The 19,087-nt window shown below is 41.8% G+C and overlaps 1 protein-coding gene across 3 annotated transcripts in view; it reads right to left on the bottom strand.

Moving 5' to 3' along the window:
- LOC120540350 (macrophage-stimulating protein receptor-like) overlaps nt 1–19,087 on the bottom strand; it is a 115,422-nt gene that overhangs the window by 40,837 nt on the left and 55,498 nt on the right. For all 3 annotated transcript variants that reach the window (XM_039771028.1, XM_039771029.1, XM_039771030.1), the window contains 5 exons: nt 16,240–16,400; nt 13,150–13,288; nt 7,749–7,885; nt 1,386–1,556; nt 854–947 (listed from right to left, as the gene is read on the bottom strand). In XM_039771028.1, coding sequence (XP_039626962.1) covers nt 854–947; nt 1,386–1,556; nt 7,749–7,885; nt 13,150–13,288; nt 16,240–16,400 — 702 coding nt within the window. The remainder of the gene's footprint in view (nt 1–853; nt 948–1,385; nt 1,557–7,748; nt 7,886–13,149; nt 13,289–16,239; nt 16,401–19,087) is intronic.

Below are 19,087 nucleotides of genomic sequence, written 5' to 3' on the forward strand. Positions count from 1 at the left end.
GCTCTGAGCCCTTTCTTATTTGCAGTGGTAAAGGACAGGTTGACAGACGAGATTAGACAGGAGTCCCCGCGGACTGTGATGTTTGCTGATGACATTGTGATCTGTAGCGAGAGTTGGGAGAAGGTCGAGGAGACCCTGGGAAGGTGGAGATCTGCTCTGGAGAGGAGAGGAATGAAGGTCAGTAGGACCACCAAGCCTTACTTAGGTACACGTGATTTCTCAGTTTTTTTATTTTTAATAAATTTGCAAAAACCTCAAGTAAACGTTTTTCACGTTGTCATTATGGGGTGTTGTGTGTAGAATTCTCAGGAAAAAAATGAATTTAATCCATTTTGGAATAAGGCTGTAACATAACAAAATGTGGAAAACGTGATGCACTGTGAATACTTTCCGGATGCACTGTATGTTTGATGTAATATCACCGTAGGGGTGCTGGGGTGGTATTATTGTTTTCATTTATATGATTTAATTGCATTACCTTCTTTAATTATTGTTATTCCCCAGTGTCCTGTATTTTTGTCTCTCTTGTGAGTGTGTGCGGGTCGAGCCAAGGCTGGGAACGTCCCTGGGATCCACTATAAAAAACAAATAAATCCCATCATCTTGACGGTGTGAATCTTAGCGGCACCTGACCGCTACAAAGAAGAACAGACCACCTCTCGGTGCGTACACCTGTATGAGGCAGCGGGTTTCAACGCAGTATCCTCGTCGGTCACCTACATGCATTAACTGCCCAGAATTCTTTTTTCTTTATGCCAAATCGTCCTTATCGTCAAAAAAAAGTCTGAAAGACCAAATTTTCACATTCTGTGCAATGTAAGAATTTACGTAAAGAACATTTGTAAAGATTTACCTGAGGCGGATATTTTTTTCCTTGGGTTTCAAATATAACATTGGTGCGATAAACTGAGTCGAGGTTCTTGCCTATAATTGTGATATTGGATCCCCTGTAATGACAAATGCGACACTTTAAACCAGAAACACCAAAAAACAAAAATAAAAACATTTATTTGCTGCATATCCATGCACAGTTTTTCATTATCCATAAGCAGATAAATAGATATACTAGTTAGCTTTGCTGACGCACAGCTGCAGAGTTCTAGGATTGAATCCTGGCGTGTGTGTGTGGGTGTAACAGGGCAGTGCCCCTCGGCTTCTCTCTCCAAATCTGGAGCAAGGCCAAGGAATTCAATCTTCTTAAACAAAACGCTGCATCATTTACTTCAGCGCACACCGAGGGAGTGCGAAGCCCCGCATGTCGAATGTGAAGTAAAACAGGCCGAATCAGCAGCAGGAGAGGACAGGGTATTGTAACTGCACACTCTACTCCACATTTCTCTTGCTGGTTATACTTTTATTTTTGGAAAGAAAAAAAGTTATCTTACCGGTTAAAACTGCAGTTAGGGAAGATGTCGGTGATGACGGGATTTTCCCTGTACTGGAAAGATGAGCTCACAGGCACCTTAAAGGTATCGATTTCAACTTCTGGAGATACGCTTCCGATGCTGTCCCTTGGTGGGGATATGAACACTATGGAAGAGTCCTCGGGAGAAACACTGAAAGACAAAAACAAATCCACAGCCTTTAGTCCATGTTTTTCCAAAAAGCAGACCTTTAGCCTAATTGTTTTCCGCTGCACATTCACCACTCAGCCAAAGCATTAAAGCCACCTGTCTAATGCTATGTCGGTCCCCCCCCTCATGCTGCCAGAACAGCTCTGACCCGTCCAAGCATGGACTCCGTAAGGTTTCCTACGGTATCTGCACCAAGACGTTAGCAGCAGATCCTTTTAAAGTCCTGTAAGTTGTGAGAGGGGGCCTTCAAGGTTCGGACTTGTTTTTCCAGCGCGTCACACAGATGAACAATCGGATTTGGAGGCTGAATCAATATCTTTGTCATTTTTCTCAAACCATTCCCAAACAATTTTTGTAGGGACAAACTATTCTTGTAATTCGGTATGCATGAACAAATAGATTGGAGACCTAACCTGTTTGATAATGGCGATCAAATGAAAAAACAAAGAAAACAAGATCAAGGATGTATCAGGTCCCTTGCTAGCCTCTGCCTTGAGTGTCTTCTCCATTGCACATGCTACACAAGTGCAGTACGAGTGGGCGGGGCCTTCCAGTGCTCTCACAAATTAAATCACTCCCAGAGTGGTGGGGGCGGGGCCTCTATAGCCGTGATGGAAGTTGACATTACAGTCCATACTGGGACTCGTCCAGGCCCGTCGCGACAAGGCAGGCAAACCAAGCAATTGCTTGGGGCCCCGAGCTGGCCTGGGGCCCCAAGACAACGACTGGTTAAGAATAAAATGCAGCGACAAACTGTGTGAGCGCCCCATTGATAGTGAATGCAGTAAAGTGCAATGACACTGTTATCGGGATCCCCCTCAAGGGGGCCCCCCTCGCTGACAGCAGCCAGCCAACCACGCGATCTCTGCTGCCGGCAAAATACAAAACTTCCTCGGCAGTCATGAAGCAGAATTATGCTTCAGGAAGCCAAAAAAGAAAGAAGAGAAAGGAAGAGGAGGATAAGAAAAAACAAGACAGTGGTCAGTGATAAATTACACACATGAAATAGCTCTACTTGTCTTGTACAAATGGTGCAATTTTGCAGCGGGTAGGCTAGCAGAAATATGTACTGTATGGCTATGCTGTGGTTCCTTTGCGTGCGTGCGTGCAGGGGGCCTCCATGTCCATTTTGCTTGGGGCCCCCAAATTCCTTCAAACGGCCCTGGACTCGTCTCTGACTTGTGAGGAACAGCGAAAAGGTGGTTTAGTGATATGTTTTGCTCCTGCCCTGTAGTCGATTGTCCTGCCTTGATAAAGCTGGTTTGATCTTCCCTACGTGCTCTCGTACAACAACCTGCTTATCTTTAATGAAACAGAATGAAGCACAATTTTTATCACATCCTGTTGTTCAGAGTATGCTCTGAAAGATGACGACGGAAGACTGTGTTACGGTTGTGTCGTCGAACTGACGAGGCTGTTAAAAGGCAAACCAGGAGAAAGATGCCAAAGAGTAAAGGCCTAATACCATGAGCTCGATAAGTGTGGAAACGACGAAGCCAACAAGCAAGACAAAAATGAAGGTCAGGTGAAAGCCAGGAACACAAGAGATCAAATTAAAAGAACAAGACAAAGATTTGTGTTACCTGCAGCTCAGATAAGGACACGACAAAGTGGGTGGCTATTTAAACCCACCATTGTAATTGCCAACAGGTGACGAACCTAGACATCGCACACCCCCAAGCAATGGGAAAGGTTACCCCAGTAATTGGAGCAGACTGTGGCGCACTCAAGGCACATGTGAAATGTGTGAAATAAAATTCAAAATATAAAAGTTACTTACTTTTACAGTATCTTGTTGGCAAACATTTATTTAAGTCCACTAGCTGTCTTACCCACCAAAGACAGGTTGATATCCAAGTAATTAACAGAGACCTCAAGAGAGTTAACATTTGCAGTGCACCTTATATTGGAATGTATTGTGTAATGCGCATATTAATAGAATGAATTACTACAAATGTTTGTGATGCACCATCTGTTGAAATGACAATTGCAATGCTTATGTCTCTGTTATATCCCATTTGGTATGGAATTTGTAAAAGCAATGTTGACGTTTGTGATGTGCTATCTACTGAAATGAAAAATGCAATGCATTTTATTATTAAAAATGTTCGTGATGCACCATCTGTTGGAATGACAAATGCAATGCATTTTATTATTAAAAATGTTTGTGATGCGCCATCTGTTGGAATGTCAAATGCAATGCTCATGTCTCTGTTATATGCCATTTGGTATGGGATTTGTAAAAGCAATGCTGATGTTTGTGATGCACCATCTGTTGGAATGACAAATGCAATGCATTTTATTATTAAAACGTTTGTGATGCGCCATCTGTTGGAATGTCAAATGCAATGCTCATGTCTCTGTTATATGCCATTTGGTATGGGATTTGAAAAAGCATTGTTGATGTTCGTGATGTGCCATCTACTGAAATGACAAATGCAATGCATTTTTTATTAAAAATGTTTGTGATGTTTCATCTACTGAAATGACAAATGCAATGCATTTTATTATTAAAAATGTTTGTGATGCAGACAGACACCCAGATAGACTCACTGGCACTTATTCCTTTTATTGATGTGGATTTTACAATGAGGCAGATATAATTTTTAAAAGTTGACACACAGCACTATAATTTATAGCAATTTTAAATAAATTTTTAAACATTATCTAGTACCACTGCTGTCTACCGCAGAGTCCCCATATCCCACCATGGACCTTCCTACTGCAGTTGCTTTCCATGGTCCATACTGTCAGTTCAGTATCTTAGCCACAATACCTGACAAAACATCTGAATTATTAAAAACTGAACTGATAGCGTTTAAAAGTTTACTGAATGATCACAGAGGGCATTTTGTTATAAATGCTGGTAAAACTAACTATATATATTACATATAGTGTAAATGTAAGTTGTTTGAAGTGTATCTGCACATAATTTTAAACACAAAATTTTTTTTAAGCAAATAAATACCTGTACTATATAGGGAATGATACTTATATTGCCCTTTAAGGTGTAAACAGAAACCCATTTTGTTTAAACAACAGGGCTACCAATCCTGCCAAACATTAGCTCACCACAGGTATGCATTTATTTTTCAAACATGAGGGCATGTTAATGGCAGACTACGACACTGGCCTCTTAAACTCCAAGAAATATGACTGGAGTAAGAGGAGCTCCTGATACAAAGCAATGTTTTGTGGAGAAGCAGAGAGCAAAGAAAACTGCAAGTGTTCAATAAGCTGGCTCTGTCATTCATTTGGCATGTGGTGCATTGAACGGATCGGTTAGCTCTGCATAACATGACGGAACAAGACAATAATTAGATTTTTATTGTGAAGCCGATTATATGACAAATTGACTCACCGTGCATTTTGAATGGAGTGATACGCGATAACCTCTGGAGTTTATTTTTAAAGAAGTGCTAAAAAACACAGAAGGTTTAAATGACTAAGTCATGGATAGCTAGTGTCCATCTTTGGAGGTCTCGGGGTCTCCCTCTGAATTGCCCTTTTTATCCTGCAATGTTTTTTGAGGGTTTTTCTTTCTTGTTTTCTTAGAGAGTTAGAGAGGTGAGGCCGGGTGGGTAGGGATGTCAATTAAACAGAACCTGCTAAAGATCAATCTTTGTGTGATTTTTGGGCTTTATAAATGTAAATTGTTGTTCATTCAAAAGACGTCACACTAGCAGCAGTTTTTCAGATCTTTTTTGATCAGGTTTTTATCTCTTGTTAGTTCTATTTTTGAGTTTTATTTTGCCCAGTTGTTTGGCCTACAATTGACAACTGAACTTTATTTAGGTTTTTGTGGTTTGCTTTCTGGCTTCTTGTAGGCCTTCTCATTTTAGTTTACTGGCCTTTAACAAATTCCGCCAGCTATCTAAACCGTCATTCACCTTCTGGTCTTGTCTCTGCATCTACACACAGAACATTTCCCATTCCGAGTTTCATAATATCGCATGTGAATACAGCACAAAAATCTCAAGGGTACAGGGGGAGTACCGCATCTCAAACGTTTATTCTACAAAATGCTTCCCCAGCATAAATAAGAAGGAGGCCTCATGCCTGGACAAACTGGTGAGGAAGGCAGGCTCTATTGTAGACACAAAGCTGGACAGTTTGATATCCGTAGCAGAGCGACGGGCGCTGAGCAGGCTCCTGTCAATCATGGAGAATCCACTGCATCCACTGACCAGGATCATCTCCAGACAGAGGAGCAGCTTCAGAGACAGACTGCTGTCACCGTCCTGCTCCACTGACAGACTGAGGAGACCCCACACTATGCGACTCTGGGGGTAAACGTTAACATTATACAAAGTTATTGTCTGTTATACCTGCACTTTTATCACTCTTTAATTTAATATTGTTTTTTATCAGTATGATGCTGCTGAAGTATTTGAATTTCCCCTTGGGATTAATAAACTATCTATCAAGATGGAATACATTTCATTACGACACAAGAAAGGGTATACAAAATAGATTTTTGTCACTGTGTTTTAAAAATGATGTCTTCAAGGTGGTGGCCATCATTAGCGATATACTAATCGAGACGATTTCTGAACGCCCGTGTGACTCGTTTGGCCATTTCAATTTCGTGGCGAATAGCGTCCTTGAGGGCTTCAAGGTTTTGGGGTCGGTGTGTGTACCTTCATTTTTGAGAGAGCCCCACAAGAAGAAATCACACGGAGTGAGATTCAGGTGAACATGAAGGTCACCCGACATCACTGAGCAAGGAGATTAATTTCCCCAGAAACATCTCCCACAAAACTTGCATGGATCTCCGCGCTGTATGAGCTGTCGCTCCATCCTGTTAACACCAGGTGTCCACCACATCCATTTCTTCCAGTTGGGGCCACAAAAAGTTCTCCAGCATTTCAACGCAAACATTTTGCTTATTTACGCTTCTGAAGTGACGGTGACCATTGCTTTGCCACACACAACTCTCTATGGCTGTCCAAGTGAGTTCCTCAAAATGTAAGGGCCTACAATGCCAAATTCTGCAATGGCATACCAAGCTGTAACCCACTCACTGTGCTGGGGTCTCCGATGAAGTTCACAAGGGGTTGGTTTCAGCCCAGCAGCAAACATTTTGCTTATTTACGCAACCATTCAAATGGAAATGTCACTGCACATGACTATGGCATCTCAATGAATGCTTTGCAGAATGTTCACACACAACTCTCTATGGCTGTCCAAGTGAGTTCCTGCACTCCCATCATTTTGCATGGATGGAGATTAAGGTCCTCGTGCAAAACCTTCCTCAAAGACGCGTTGGAAATGTTGGGGCCACAAAAAGTTCTCCAGCATTTCAACGTGACGTTCTGAAGTGACGGTGACCATTGCTCCCCCGGCCTCAAAAAAGTAAGGGCCTACAATGTCAAATTCTGCAATGGCGCACCAAACTGTAACCCGCTCACTGTGCTGGAGTCTCCGATGAAGTTCACGAGGGGCTGGTTTCAGCCCAGTAGCAACAGTTTTGCTTATTTACGCAACCATTCAAATGGAAATGTCATTGCACATGATGATGGCATCTCAATGAATGGTTTATAGAATGTTCACACATAACTCTCTATGGCTCTCCAAGTGAGTTCCTGCACTCCCATCATTTTGTATGGATGGAGATTAAGGTCCTCATGCAAAATCCTCCTCAAAGACGTGTTGGAAATGCCTAAGGCAGAAGTGCACTGAACGTCTAGGAGATGCCCTTACAGCCTGGATCTGTTCAGCCATTCCTACAGCCCGAAGTCGGCCTGGAGATTTTCTGTTCAGTGTTGTACCCGTCTGTCTCAATTCAGTCTGTTTAGCAATTTGGGACACCACCATTAGGAGGAATGCTGAAGTGCGTTCGGAAGGCGCGTTGCGTAATGATGATGGATTAGTTGTTTTTGAAGAATGCTTCGACAGTGAAAGCTCGGTGTGCACCGGACCAAGGCATGTTGCCGACATAAAACCTACAAGGGATCGCCTAACAAAGGTCCCACACCCACCTGGGTACCTCTACCTCGTGCAATGACCTTGAGAAATGTGCCACTTCATTTTGGCTCACCATGTACAATGGGCAGGAAGGTGCACTACATTCGTTTAACCGGGTCAAGTATCAGCTCCTTAAGTGAACGTCAACTTGGTTCTTTAAAAGAAAATAGAAATTGACTTTATTATACATCTTTAGAGATCTCTCACCTTACAATTTTACATTCTTCACCGTCGATCTTAACTTTCTTTGAGGATCCCGCATCCAGATGAGTTCCAGTCAAAGTTATAGTGGTTCCTCCATTCATGGGACCAAAATAGGGAGAGACTGAGCTCACATTTGGCATCTGGTACAGGAACAAAGAAGTAATTCTTTAGAATTATCAAGCAGATACATTTCTTTGCAGCCAACCTCTTACACCACACATTCAACTGAAGACGTGCCTCAAATCCGTATTATAAGCTCAACAAGTTCATTTTCCAATCCCAGCTTTCCATTCGAGATACCCAACATGGTGGCATCTCGAAGAAGACTCTCACGAAATATCCCAAAGTCTTATATTCTCACTAATTCGGGCACCAGTTTAGATTCACCAATCAACCTAACTGTTGTGGCCAAGGTGAAGAAAATGGCATTTTCTAAAGACAATATTATAGAAGCGCAAAGAACCAGGAGACAGAAGATTGTAAAGGGCAAAGCAGAAGGACTGGTGACCAAACAGGCTGAACATTTGAAATAAAATGCACAACATAACACAACAAAAATGCAAGCTTGTCCTCTTAAAATGATAGAATGAGTTTTTTTCCCTAACTAAATCTTGTATGTGAATCGGCATTTGTTTTTATGTTGAGTCCAATAACCTGCTGGGCACAGCCTTGTTTTATACGTTGGCGCCATGATATTACAATTGTGATGGGCGGCCTTGGCCATTATCTAGATGGAAGAACCGGGGTAAGAGAGCATCGGAAGGGCACTACATTCCCCAGGACACTAGAGGGCAGCCCTCCTGGGTGGCTGTGGCACCGGCACCATGGATTCCCACAGGGTACACTGGGAGTTACAGTTTGGCACAGCCCTGTTGGGCCATCAGGGGGAGCTGCAGAGGCCTACATTGGGCCTTTACCAAACCTAGGAGTGTTTCCAGATCCGATTAATGAGCCTCTCCCACAGGGCCAACATAAAAGGAGCCGCCTCACTCCATTCAGGGAGCCAGAGTCGGGAGGAAGAGGACAAAGCTTGCGAGGGAGGAGTGGAGGCGGAAAGACTTGGAAAATAAAGGCCTGTGAATTGTGCTGTATGTACTGTGCTGTGTTTTCGGGAACGAGGAAGAAGCGTACTGAGCTGAAATTGTCTCTCTGCCTGTCTGTGTCGGGTTAGGACGGCTGTACGCACCCTGGTGGTCCACACATGTCATGTGCCTTCTTAAAATAAAGGTGCCCGAGTGGTTCTCTGTGCAGCACGTTATATTAGACACACTGGAAAAATTATTTATGACCATGAAAGATTCATAGATCTCATAGTGAAATATGCAAAATCAAGAGAAATACAGTCATATGAAAAAGTTTGAGATCCCCTCTTAATTCTTTGGATTTTTGTTTCTCATTGGCTGAGCTTCCTTTTAATATCTAACATGCCGTATGGACACAGTAGGATTTCAGCAGTGACATTAAGTTTATTGGATTAACAGAAAATATGCAATATGCATCAAAACAAAATTAGACAGGTGCATAAATGTGGGCACCGCAACAGAGATATGACATCAATACTTAGTTGAGCCTCCTTTTGTTCCTTTGCGCCTCTAGACGCCTCCTATAATCTTTGATGGATGTCTGGATTCTGGATGGAGGTATTGTTGACCATTCTTCATACAAAATCTCTCCAGTTCAGTTAAATTTGATGGTTGCTGAGCATGGACAGCCTGCTTCAAATCATCTTAGATTTTCGAAACATTGTACTTCTCCCTCTGCATGAATGCCTTTGTAGATTTCGAACTGTGTTTTTGGGTCCTTGTCCTGTTGGAATATCCAACCCCTGCTTAACTAACTTTAACTTTGTGACTGATGCTTGAACATTATCCTGAAGAATTTGTTGATATTGTGTTGAATTCATCCGACCCTCAACTTTAACATGGGTCCCAGTGTCCCTGAACTCGCCACACAACCCCACAGCCTGATGGAACCTCCACCAAATTTGACAGCAGGCAGCAGGTGTTTTTCTTGGAATGCGATGTTCTTCTTCCAACATGTAAAGCGCTTTTTCTTATGACCAAATAACTCAATTTTTGTCTCATCAGTCCAAAGCACTTTGTTCCAAAATGAATGTGGCTTGTCTAAATGAGCATTGGCATACAACAAGCGACTCTGTTTGTGGCGTGAGTGCAGAAAGGGCTTCTTTCTCATCACCCTGCCATACAGATATTCTTTGTGCAAATTGCGCTGAATTGTAGAACGATGTACAGATACACCATCTGCAGTGAGATGTTCTTGCAGGTCTTTGGTGGTGATCTGTGGGTTGTCCGTAACCATTCTCACAATCCTGCACATATGCCGCTCCTGTATTTTTCTTGGCCTGCCAGACCTGCTGGGTTGGTTTAACATCAACTGTGCCTGTGGCCTTCCATTTCCAGATTCCATTCCTTGTAGTTGAAACTGACAGTTTAAACCTCTGAGATCGCTTTTTGTAGCCTTCACCAAAACTATGAGACTCAACAATCTTTGTTTTCAGATCTTTGGAGAGTTGCTTTGAGGATCTCATGCTGTCACTTTTCAGAGGAGAGTCAAAGGGGGGCACAACTTGCAATTGACCACCTTAAATACCTTTTACTACTCATGATTGGACACTCCTGTCTATGAAGTTCAAGGCTTAATGAGCTCATCCAACCAATTTGGTGTTACAAGTAATCAGCATTGAGCAGCGACAGGCATTCAAATCAGCAACATGACAAGGGGACCCGCATTTGTGCACAGCCAGTTTTTCACATTTGATTGAATTTCATACAACTAAAAACTGCTTCGCTAAAAATCTTTGTTCAGAAAACACCGCAGTACTCCGATGTTCCTAGAAATGAAAGACATAGCACTGAAAGGAGAGTCAGTTATTATGCAGGCTGAGAGGGGTTCCCAAACTTTTTAATATGACTGTAGATCTCAGCCGAGTCATTCTAAAGTGCAGTTATTTTACATTCCACATCGCACAGATGAATAAACACTTTAGTGATGCATGCTGAGGGTTATTATTGCTAAAAGAAGCCATTTTTAAGGTCTTTTCACAGAACAGTAAATAAGTAAGAGATACATTTTTGCATTTTACGGACTTCCAAAATATAAAATTGTTTCTAAAATTTATATAAAATATTTATAAAATGTGCTGGCACAGACGAGGTCACAATGTCCTAGTGTGTTATAGGTGTTATAGTTCTCCTCCTGGCTGGGGTTTAAAATCTTCATGTTGTTGGTCTTCTTTCTTGTTTGTAATAATTTTATTTATGTGTATTTGCCCTTTTCTTTGTATTTGATTTTGTCTATTTGTCAATAACTTTTTTTTTTTTATGTGCCTTGCGTTTTGTGGGTGCTGCCCATCACTGCCTGCCAGAGAATACCCTCAGGGTTTCCCACAGTTCCTGGTGGTTCATTCTTGAATACGCTGGCAAGTTCTTGTGCTTTCTGTGCTTTGTGATTTCCTGCATTATTGAACCTGTTGCTGTGTTTCTGACTTCATTTTCGATTTGTGATTTGCACTTGTTTGCCTTGGATTGCTTTGCCTTTTCTGGCAATTCCATGGAACACAAATGGCAAAGAGGAAAAGAACACTTGTTTGTGCAGAATAAATAAACAGTTAGGTCCATAAATATTTGGACAGAGACAACTTTTTTCTAATTTTGGTTCTGTACATGACCACAATGAATTCCGATGCAGTTGAAGTGCAGACTTTCAGCTTTAATTCAGTGGGTTGAACAAAATGATTACATAAAAATGTGAGGTAAATAGGCCATTATGATAGAAACTGACGAGAAGAGTTCATAACTAATTGCAGAATTACAGTATTTGAGGGTTCCTCTAGATCAGGGGTCCCTAACTCTGGTCGTGGAGGGCCGCAGCGGCTGCAGGTTTTCATCCTAACCCTTTTCTTAATGAGTGACCTGTTTTTTGCTGCTAATTAACTTCTTTTGAATTCATTTTAATTGACTTGCTCTTGAAGACTCAGACCCCTTAATTGTTTCTTTTTCCTTAATTAGCAGCCAAACAATCATGAGATAGAAGATGAGCCAAAACAACTGGTGTCCATCACACAATATCTGAAAATAAAGAAAGATGAAGGTCTGAGGAATGTTGATCTGCTCAGGTCCACAAAACATTTTCACACTGCGCTTAGAAAAGAGAAAATCAACGATTTTAAAAAATGTCTGCCATTGCACAATGAGAGCAGCAACAAGCCGTGGAATTAAAGAATGAGTTTAATAAACGACAAGAATCGGCGCCTAATTAAGCAACTGGTTGGAGTTTGAGACCCTGACTTAAGTTGGTCTTCTGTTGGCTCCCTCACTTCACATTTCATTTCTCTTTAAGGAAAGAAATGAAGTGATTAGAGGAATGATGAAGAAGAAATTCAGAGGAACAAATCTTTAAAAAACAAAGCCAATTAAAATGAATTAAAAAAGAAGTTAATTAGCAGCAAAAACAGGTCACTAATTAACTAATGGGTTAGAATGAAAACCTGCAGCCGGGGACCCCTACTCTAAAATGCTTCTTTCTCTTGCACGATTTGGCTCAAAGACTAACCGGCACATCGTCAGCTCGTAACAGGCTTATGTTTCGAGTTCGGTATTTTTCCATCCATCTGTTTCAGCTCTAGACTGTCTTCAAGAAACTGTGACACACAGACATGGAGACATCGGTTTTTCGGTATCAAGGGACCCTAAAACGTTGAGAACCCGTTGAAAAACTGGAGATTGAAAATTTTGACGAATCTAAAGCTTTCGCTTCTCCCCCAACAGACGATAGGTTATGGTGGGTGAAGGGTGCCAACCAAAAAATAATTCAATGTTTTCTTTCTTTCTTTCTTTCTTTCTTTCTTTCTTTCTAGGGAATCTTATATATAATCACATAAAAATGTGGAATAATTACATAGAAATATAAAATAAATTGTTCATATTCATGATGTGTACAAAGAGAGGAACATGCAGAATGAAGACAAAAAGGAAAGGGCTAATAGGCCTCTCATATTCTCACCACACCCCAACCAAAAACACACAATTAAGTCGAAGGAGAGTCTGCTGGACTTTGAAGGCCCACGCGTACTTCAGAGTGATGCACCTTGGTCCAGAGAGGCTGAGAGAAAGAGACAACCGCGCAAGTCGAACTTCAGGTAGCAAACAAGGCGGCCCAGCTATTGAAGCTCTGGAGAACATCAGCGCTACCAACAGAAATGAACCAACAGCACAAGGATCTGAAATTTTGATTATATTGCAGCTACTGTATATGCATTTTATTCTGTCAGGTTTCACACGTATACAGAAATCAGAACGGTGGAGAGGAAGAATTTATAATAATCAGACTGCAATTGGTGTTAAGAAAATTATAATAACACAAGAGAACAAAAGGAAGGAGTTACCACAAACATGAATCCGTCAATCCTGCTCTCCCCCTGGATGTTAAACAGTCTGTTCCCCTTTGCTTCATTAACTGTCAACACAATTTCATAAGGCGTCGAAAGCTCATTATTTCCAGTATTCTGCAGAGTGCAAACAAGTCTAGACGGAAAAAAAAGAAATAGCACTTGACATTTGTCTTTTACACATTTTTTTCTTTAAAACAAAATGGCCACGGGGTAATATAAGCACAACTGTTGTGAGTAGTGACTGCATTGTGTCTTTCTGAACTGGATACATTTTGTAGAAAACTGTTCCCTATTTGTAATACATTTAGTGCTGTACAACAGTATATGCAAGGGTAAATTTCACACAAACATTAGGATGCAGGAAAAGACCATTCTGTGCTCTCCTGCCACTCGCTTCTGAAGAACATTAAAACATAAAGCACAGTCCACGTTCTGTTTCCTGACTAGCAGGCTGGCGCGCACTCCGTTACAATCCACCTTTCTTCTGTTCAGTTATATAATTTTTCATTATGAAACCACCCTTTTTCTTTTTTTTTTTTAACATCTTTTCACCTTTAACACTAATATCCTGTCAACAGGCTTCCATGAATTGTTATTCCATAAATCCAGCTGGGCTGTCACACTGACATTTAACAGGAACAACGTATCTCCGTAAGAAAAGACCTCAGCTTTCCAAGTATGCAGACTGCAAGAATTTTGCTTCTGTAATGCTTTTAATTTTTTTTTTCTTCTGCTATCAACTTCTATAAGAAGCCTCATTTTCCAAGGTGGCTGGTCCTGTCACCACCAAACTCGCTAATCAGTCCAAGCCAAAGGATGGCTATGAAAATTCTAAAACTTATTTTGCTCAGAGTTTAAAATTTGCTTTTTATTTCTGACTAAATCTCCTTACAGCAAAGGAGTTTATTTTCATTGTGACATGCAGTTTCACAGACTGCCACTAAATAATCTCGAGGTACTATGAATATAAATGTAATGGCATGGATCTGTAATGCAAATGCTCATTGTGTCAGTGTGAGTATGAAGCACTTTCCCTAGAAAGAACATCATCCAGAGGTGATTTATAGAACAATATGACAGTAAAAATACATGTCTTTGAGACTTTGTGAACAAACAGCTGGATAACTTGGCATGCGGCCTGTGTGACAACCAGAGTTTTCATGGACTTTTGCATATCACTTGCTGTTGCTCTGTCCATCTATCTATCTAGTGTTGGTCACCATACACCCTATTATATAAGGAACTTTGTTATCTCTGTTCTGCAGGAAAACATGATATTAATTTTTCTCGCCCATCACTAGATAGATAGATGTTTTAGTATAGTAGACAGGATCAGATAGATAGATAGATAGATAGATAGATAGATAGATAGATAGATAGATAGATAGATAGATAGATAGATAGATAGATAGATAGATAGATAGATAGATAGATAGATAGATAGATAGATAGATAGATAGATAGATAGATAGACTGACTTTAATTTTAGTATAGTAGGTGGGATTAGACAGACAGATAGACAGACTTTAATTTAAGTACAGTAGGCAGGATTAAATAGATTGATAGATAGATAGATAGATAGATAGAAAGGAAAAGGCAGACACTTATGGAATGCACTCTGGAGCCCTGGAGGTCGTAGCAAAGGAGAGAATTAAAACGAAACTGAGTGCCATGATGAACAACGCTGCACATCCTCTGTCTAACACACTAACACTGAGGACTTTCAGCCAATGAATTATTCAGCAAAAGTGTGTCAAGAAACATAATGGGGGCTCCAGTATACCAACAGGTATACACCTGCATAATGACGCACTGGGACTGCCAAGTCAGGTTTACTTTTCTTCTTTTTCAGTCATTCTGGTGTTTATTCAGACCATAGATAGATAGATAGATAGATAGATAGATAGATAGATAGATAGATAGATAGATAGATAGATAGATAGATAGATAAATAGATAGATAGATAGATAGATAGATAGACAGACAGACAGACAGACAGACAGACAGACAGACAGACAGACAGATACACACATACACACCCAGAGGGGGAAATTATATTTTTACAGAAGCACTTTAAATAAACAAATAAATAAGTGCATAAATGGATAGAAAAATTAATAAACACACACACAATCTTCTGAACAAACACCAGAATGACAAAAAAGAAAGAAAAAAAAACTGTGCCCCTCTTTTAATTAGCTTGTTGATTCGGTGGGCCTCTCTTGAAGCGACGTTACCAGCTCTGCACCCCTCAGTACAGAAAATGGCACTGGCCATCACAGAGTTGTAGAAGATGTGAAGGACGTCACGTCTCACATTAAAGGAATGTCATCTCCTACTCTGCCGTTTCATATATGGCTCCTCTGTGTTCCAAGACCAGTCCAACCTGTCATTGATGTGGACCCCAAAGTACTTGCTGCGGTCCACCACCTCTACATCCGCTCCGTGAATAGTGACCAGACGTAGAGGGGTTTTGGTGTGGACACAGTCAGTAAGCAGTTCCCTGGGTTCGCTGATGTTAAATTGCTGACAATTCTCTTTACACAAAGAAGCAAAGTTCTCCACCTGACTGCTGTCCTCTGTCTCATCCCCCATAAGTGCAGAATCATCTGAGAATGTCTGCAGGTGACCTGACCTGCTGTTCTGTTTCTAGTCTGAGGTGTCGAGAGTGAAGAGTACTCCTAACTGCGAGGCAGCGGCGCTACCACTGCCACCCACCTCACATTTCTTAAACCTGCTTAATTAATTTTAGGGTTTTGGAGGACCAGAGCCTATCCTGGTACCACTGGGCACAATGCAAATGGCAACTTAGAGATCAGAGTACCCTGGCAAAAATTCACACAGGAGAACATGCATAGGAAAGCATTTAAACTGGTAATAAAGCAAAGGCCTCAGCAAGCAAACCTGCAAATTCTATTGGTTCATCTTTGAAAGTGTAAAATCCTTTTAAATGACATAAAAACAATTTGACTGTAACTATAATATTAAGAGATTTAACATCTGCTTACAATATTGCTAATGAAAGGTAACAGAAGAGTATTTTGTAAAATATAAAAGGATAAAACACATTCTTCTCTTACTTACTGAGTATAGTTGACACTCAAAGGCTGCACCACGCAGGTCTGCTTCCCCACCTTTACCAAGTGTGAGCTGGAAGTAGGGGTGATGGCTGGAAATGCTTGGAAATGGCGCCCACATAAGGTCAGCTTGGTGTTACCAACGGGCGGGGCGGACTTGGGGATGAACTGCGAGGATAAACAAAGGACATCGTCATCACAGCGAAGGGGGGCTTATGTACACATCCGAGCAGACCACCGCTGCAAGCGTTTCACCAAAGGCACAAGTTAGGAGTTCTTTGCATTCCGGATTGTGACTTCAGAACCAAATCACAATACATTTCTGTCATTTAAAAGAAGTGATTTTTTTATTTGCCTGCATATTGGCATGTTAAGAGGAAGTCCTTCTGTAAAGCAGCTGCGTGCGAGGTTTTAAACAGATTCCCTGCTGCTGTTTTTACACCCCACAGCTCCAGACATCTGGATTTGATTTCCGGACTGGTCACTGTCTGTGTGGACTTTGCACATTCTCTTTGTGGTTTTTATGAGGACACTCTTGTTTCTTCCTACTTAACCAAATGCATGCAGATGAGGCAAACTACCGTAAATTGAGTGAGGACGGGTGTAAAAGTGGGAGTGTGCCGCCCCTGTGGGCCTCAACCAGTGCAGCCATCATGAAATGAATGAGAAGCGCCCATTTTTGTAAAGACCTAAGACACAGAATACTGATAATCTATGTTATGAAATGTACAGTGCAGATGAGGGGGACCAAAAACAAAGTGGTCATCTGCTTACTATCCATTGAAAGTCTAAATAGTATAATCCATTTCTCATTTAAATGAATGACATCTTAGGGCAGTGTATCACCGGAACATAGAAAACGTCATGTGGTCCATCTGGTCTGCTTGTGCGGGCATGAAGATTGCCCATACATCCTGTATTAGGAATAGACAGGTGTTTGCCAGCAGCGCCCTGTTTATAGAAGGAATCTGCATAAACTGCCGTTTTTTTTAAAAGGAGAGGGGATACAAGCAATTGGAGGAAAAAGACGGGAAACACTTGTAACGATATTCTGAAACTGGCCGATCAATGGCTGTATCAGGTCAGGTCAGGCCAGGCTGGGGAGCATGCACTGGTCCAGCATGTTGCCATGAAACAGCTCAAGATCCCGGTTAGCAGCCCCCAAAGCAGACACGCAATCCAGTCCCACCTTCCAGAAATGACCTGTCACAGCCAGGTGTTACATGGACGACCACTTGGCCAGGTCTAGCCACTAAACAATGAGGATCCTGTGAGCTGGATCACCCTCGTGGAATCTCGCCACATGGCTGTAGTTCTGTAACTGACGCTCCCTCACAATGCAGGTCATGTGCCTCAATCAGGACAACATGAGCAACTGCTCATTGGACACAAAGTCAAACCAGTGGTACCCAAGGATTCTCTGAAGAGACACAGTACCAAAGGAGTCCAGTCTTCGTCTCAGGTCACTGGATGGCGTCCATGTCTCTTAACCATGTGGCAAGACAGGAAGCACCAGGACTCTAAAGACTTGTACCTTCGTCCTTTTGCAGAGATATCGGCAGCGCCGCACACCCCTTTCCAGGGACCTCATGACCCCCCACATGCTCTGCCAATCCATCCACCGACTTCATAGGTACAGTCACCAGAGACATGAATGTCACTGCCGAGATAAGCAAACCTCTCGATGAGGTCGACACTCTCTCCGCAAAAAGACACATGGCTGATGGCCGTGCCCAAGAGGTCATTAAAGGCCTGGATGTTGGTTTGTATCAGGACACTCGTAAGCCCAGACACTCAGAGCCTCCATTGAGTCCACAAACATTTGCATGGGCCACGTAAAAGGGTTCTTCGGCTTCAAAAACCTGATAGTTGAAGGTCAGCGATCATCTCCAGGAATGTGAATCTAATCTACAACTAGCGGACTCGGGTGAGCTCGTCAAAGTCCCTTTTTATAACTGTGGAAATGTTTTACCTATACATTTATAGATTCTTTTCTTGGCCGGCTTGAACAATCCATTCGCCCATTATAAATCAGACAACTTGAACTCTGGACTACTCTGTGAACTTTGGAAGGGGCTGGGGTGTGTATTTCACTGTATAGATTTTCATGACATGTTCAAGGGGGTTATTGTGTGTTAAGGAGGAAAAAAAAGGTCATTGTTGTTTTCATCTTCATGTCTTTCTTTTTTAAATGTATATAAGATGATCTCCTGTGGCAACCCCTAACTGGAGCAGCCAAAAGAAGATGATGATGATCTTTTCCTGCTTTGTCTTTTCTTCACATACTTTATGTATTCACTAGGCTGTCAAGAGCTGATTATTTCAAAAAGGGGATGAATGACGGGCACTGCAGGGGGTGATGTTGGCCTGTCCTTTAAATTAAGCACCTTGCAGTTTAGAAAGGTGAGGGGTAGCAATCGGCCCGTTTCAGAATATTAAAAAAACTTTCCAAGGCACCCCACTATTTTCTTCTTCTTCTTTCGGCTGCTCCCGTTAGGGGTTGCCAGAGCGGATCATCTTCTTCCATATCTTTCTATCCTCTCCATCTTGCTCTGTTACCCCCATCACCTTCATATCCTCTCTCACCACATTCATAAACCTTCACTTAGGCCTTCCTCTTCTCCTCTTCCCTGGCAGCTCTATCCTTAGTACCCTTCTCCCGATATACCCACCATCTCTCCTCTGCACATGTCCAAGCCAACACAATCTCGCCTTTCTGACTTTGTCTCCAAACTGTCCAACCTGAGCTGACCCTCTAATGTCCTCATTTCTAATCCTATCCATCCTTGTCACACCCAATGCAAATCTTAGCATCTTTAACTCTGCTACCTCCAGAGGCACTCCACTACTTTACT

The sequence above is a fragment of the Polypterus senegalus genome, chromosome 12 (assembly GCF_016835505.1).
Source record: "Polypterus senegalus isolate Bchr_013 chromosome 12, ASM1683550v1, whole genome shotgun sequence".
NCBI classification, from domain to species: Eukaryota; Metazoa; Chordata; class Cladistia; order Polypteriformes; family Polypteridae; genus Polypterus; species Polypterus senegalus.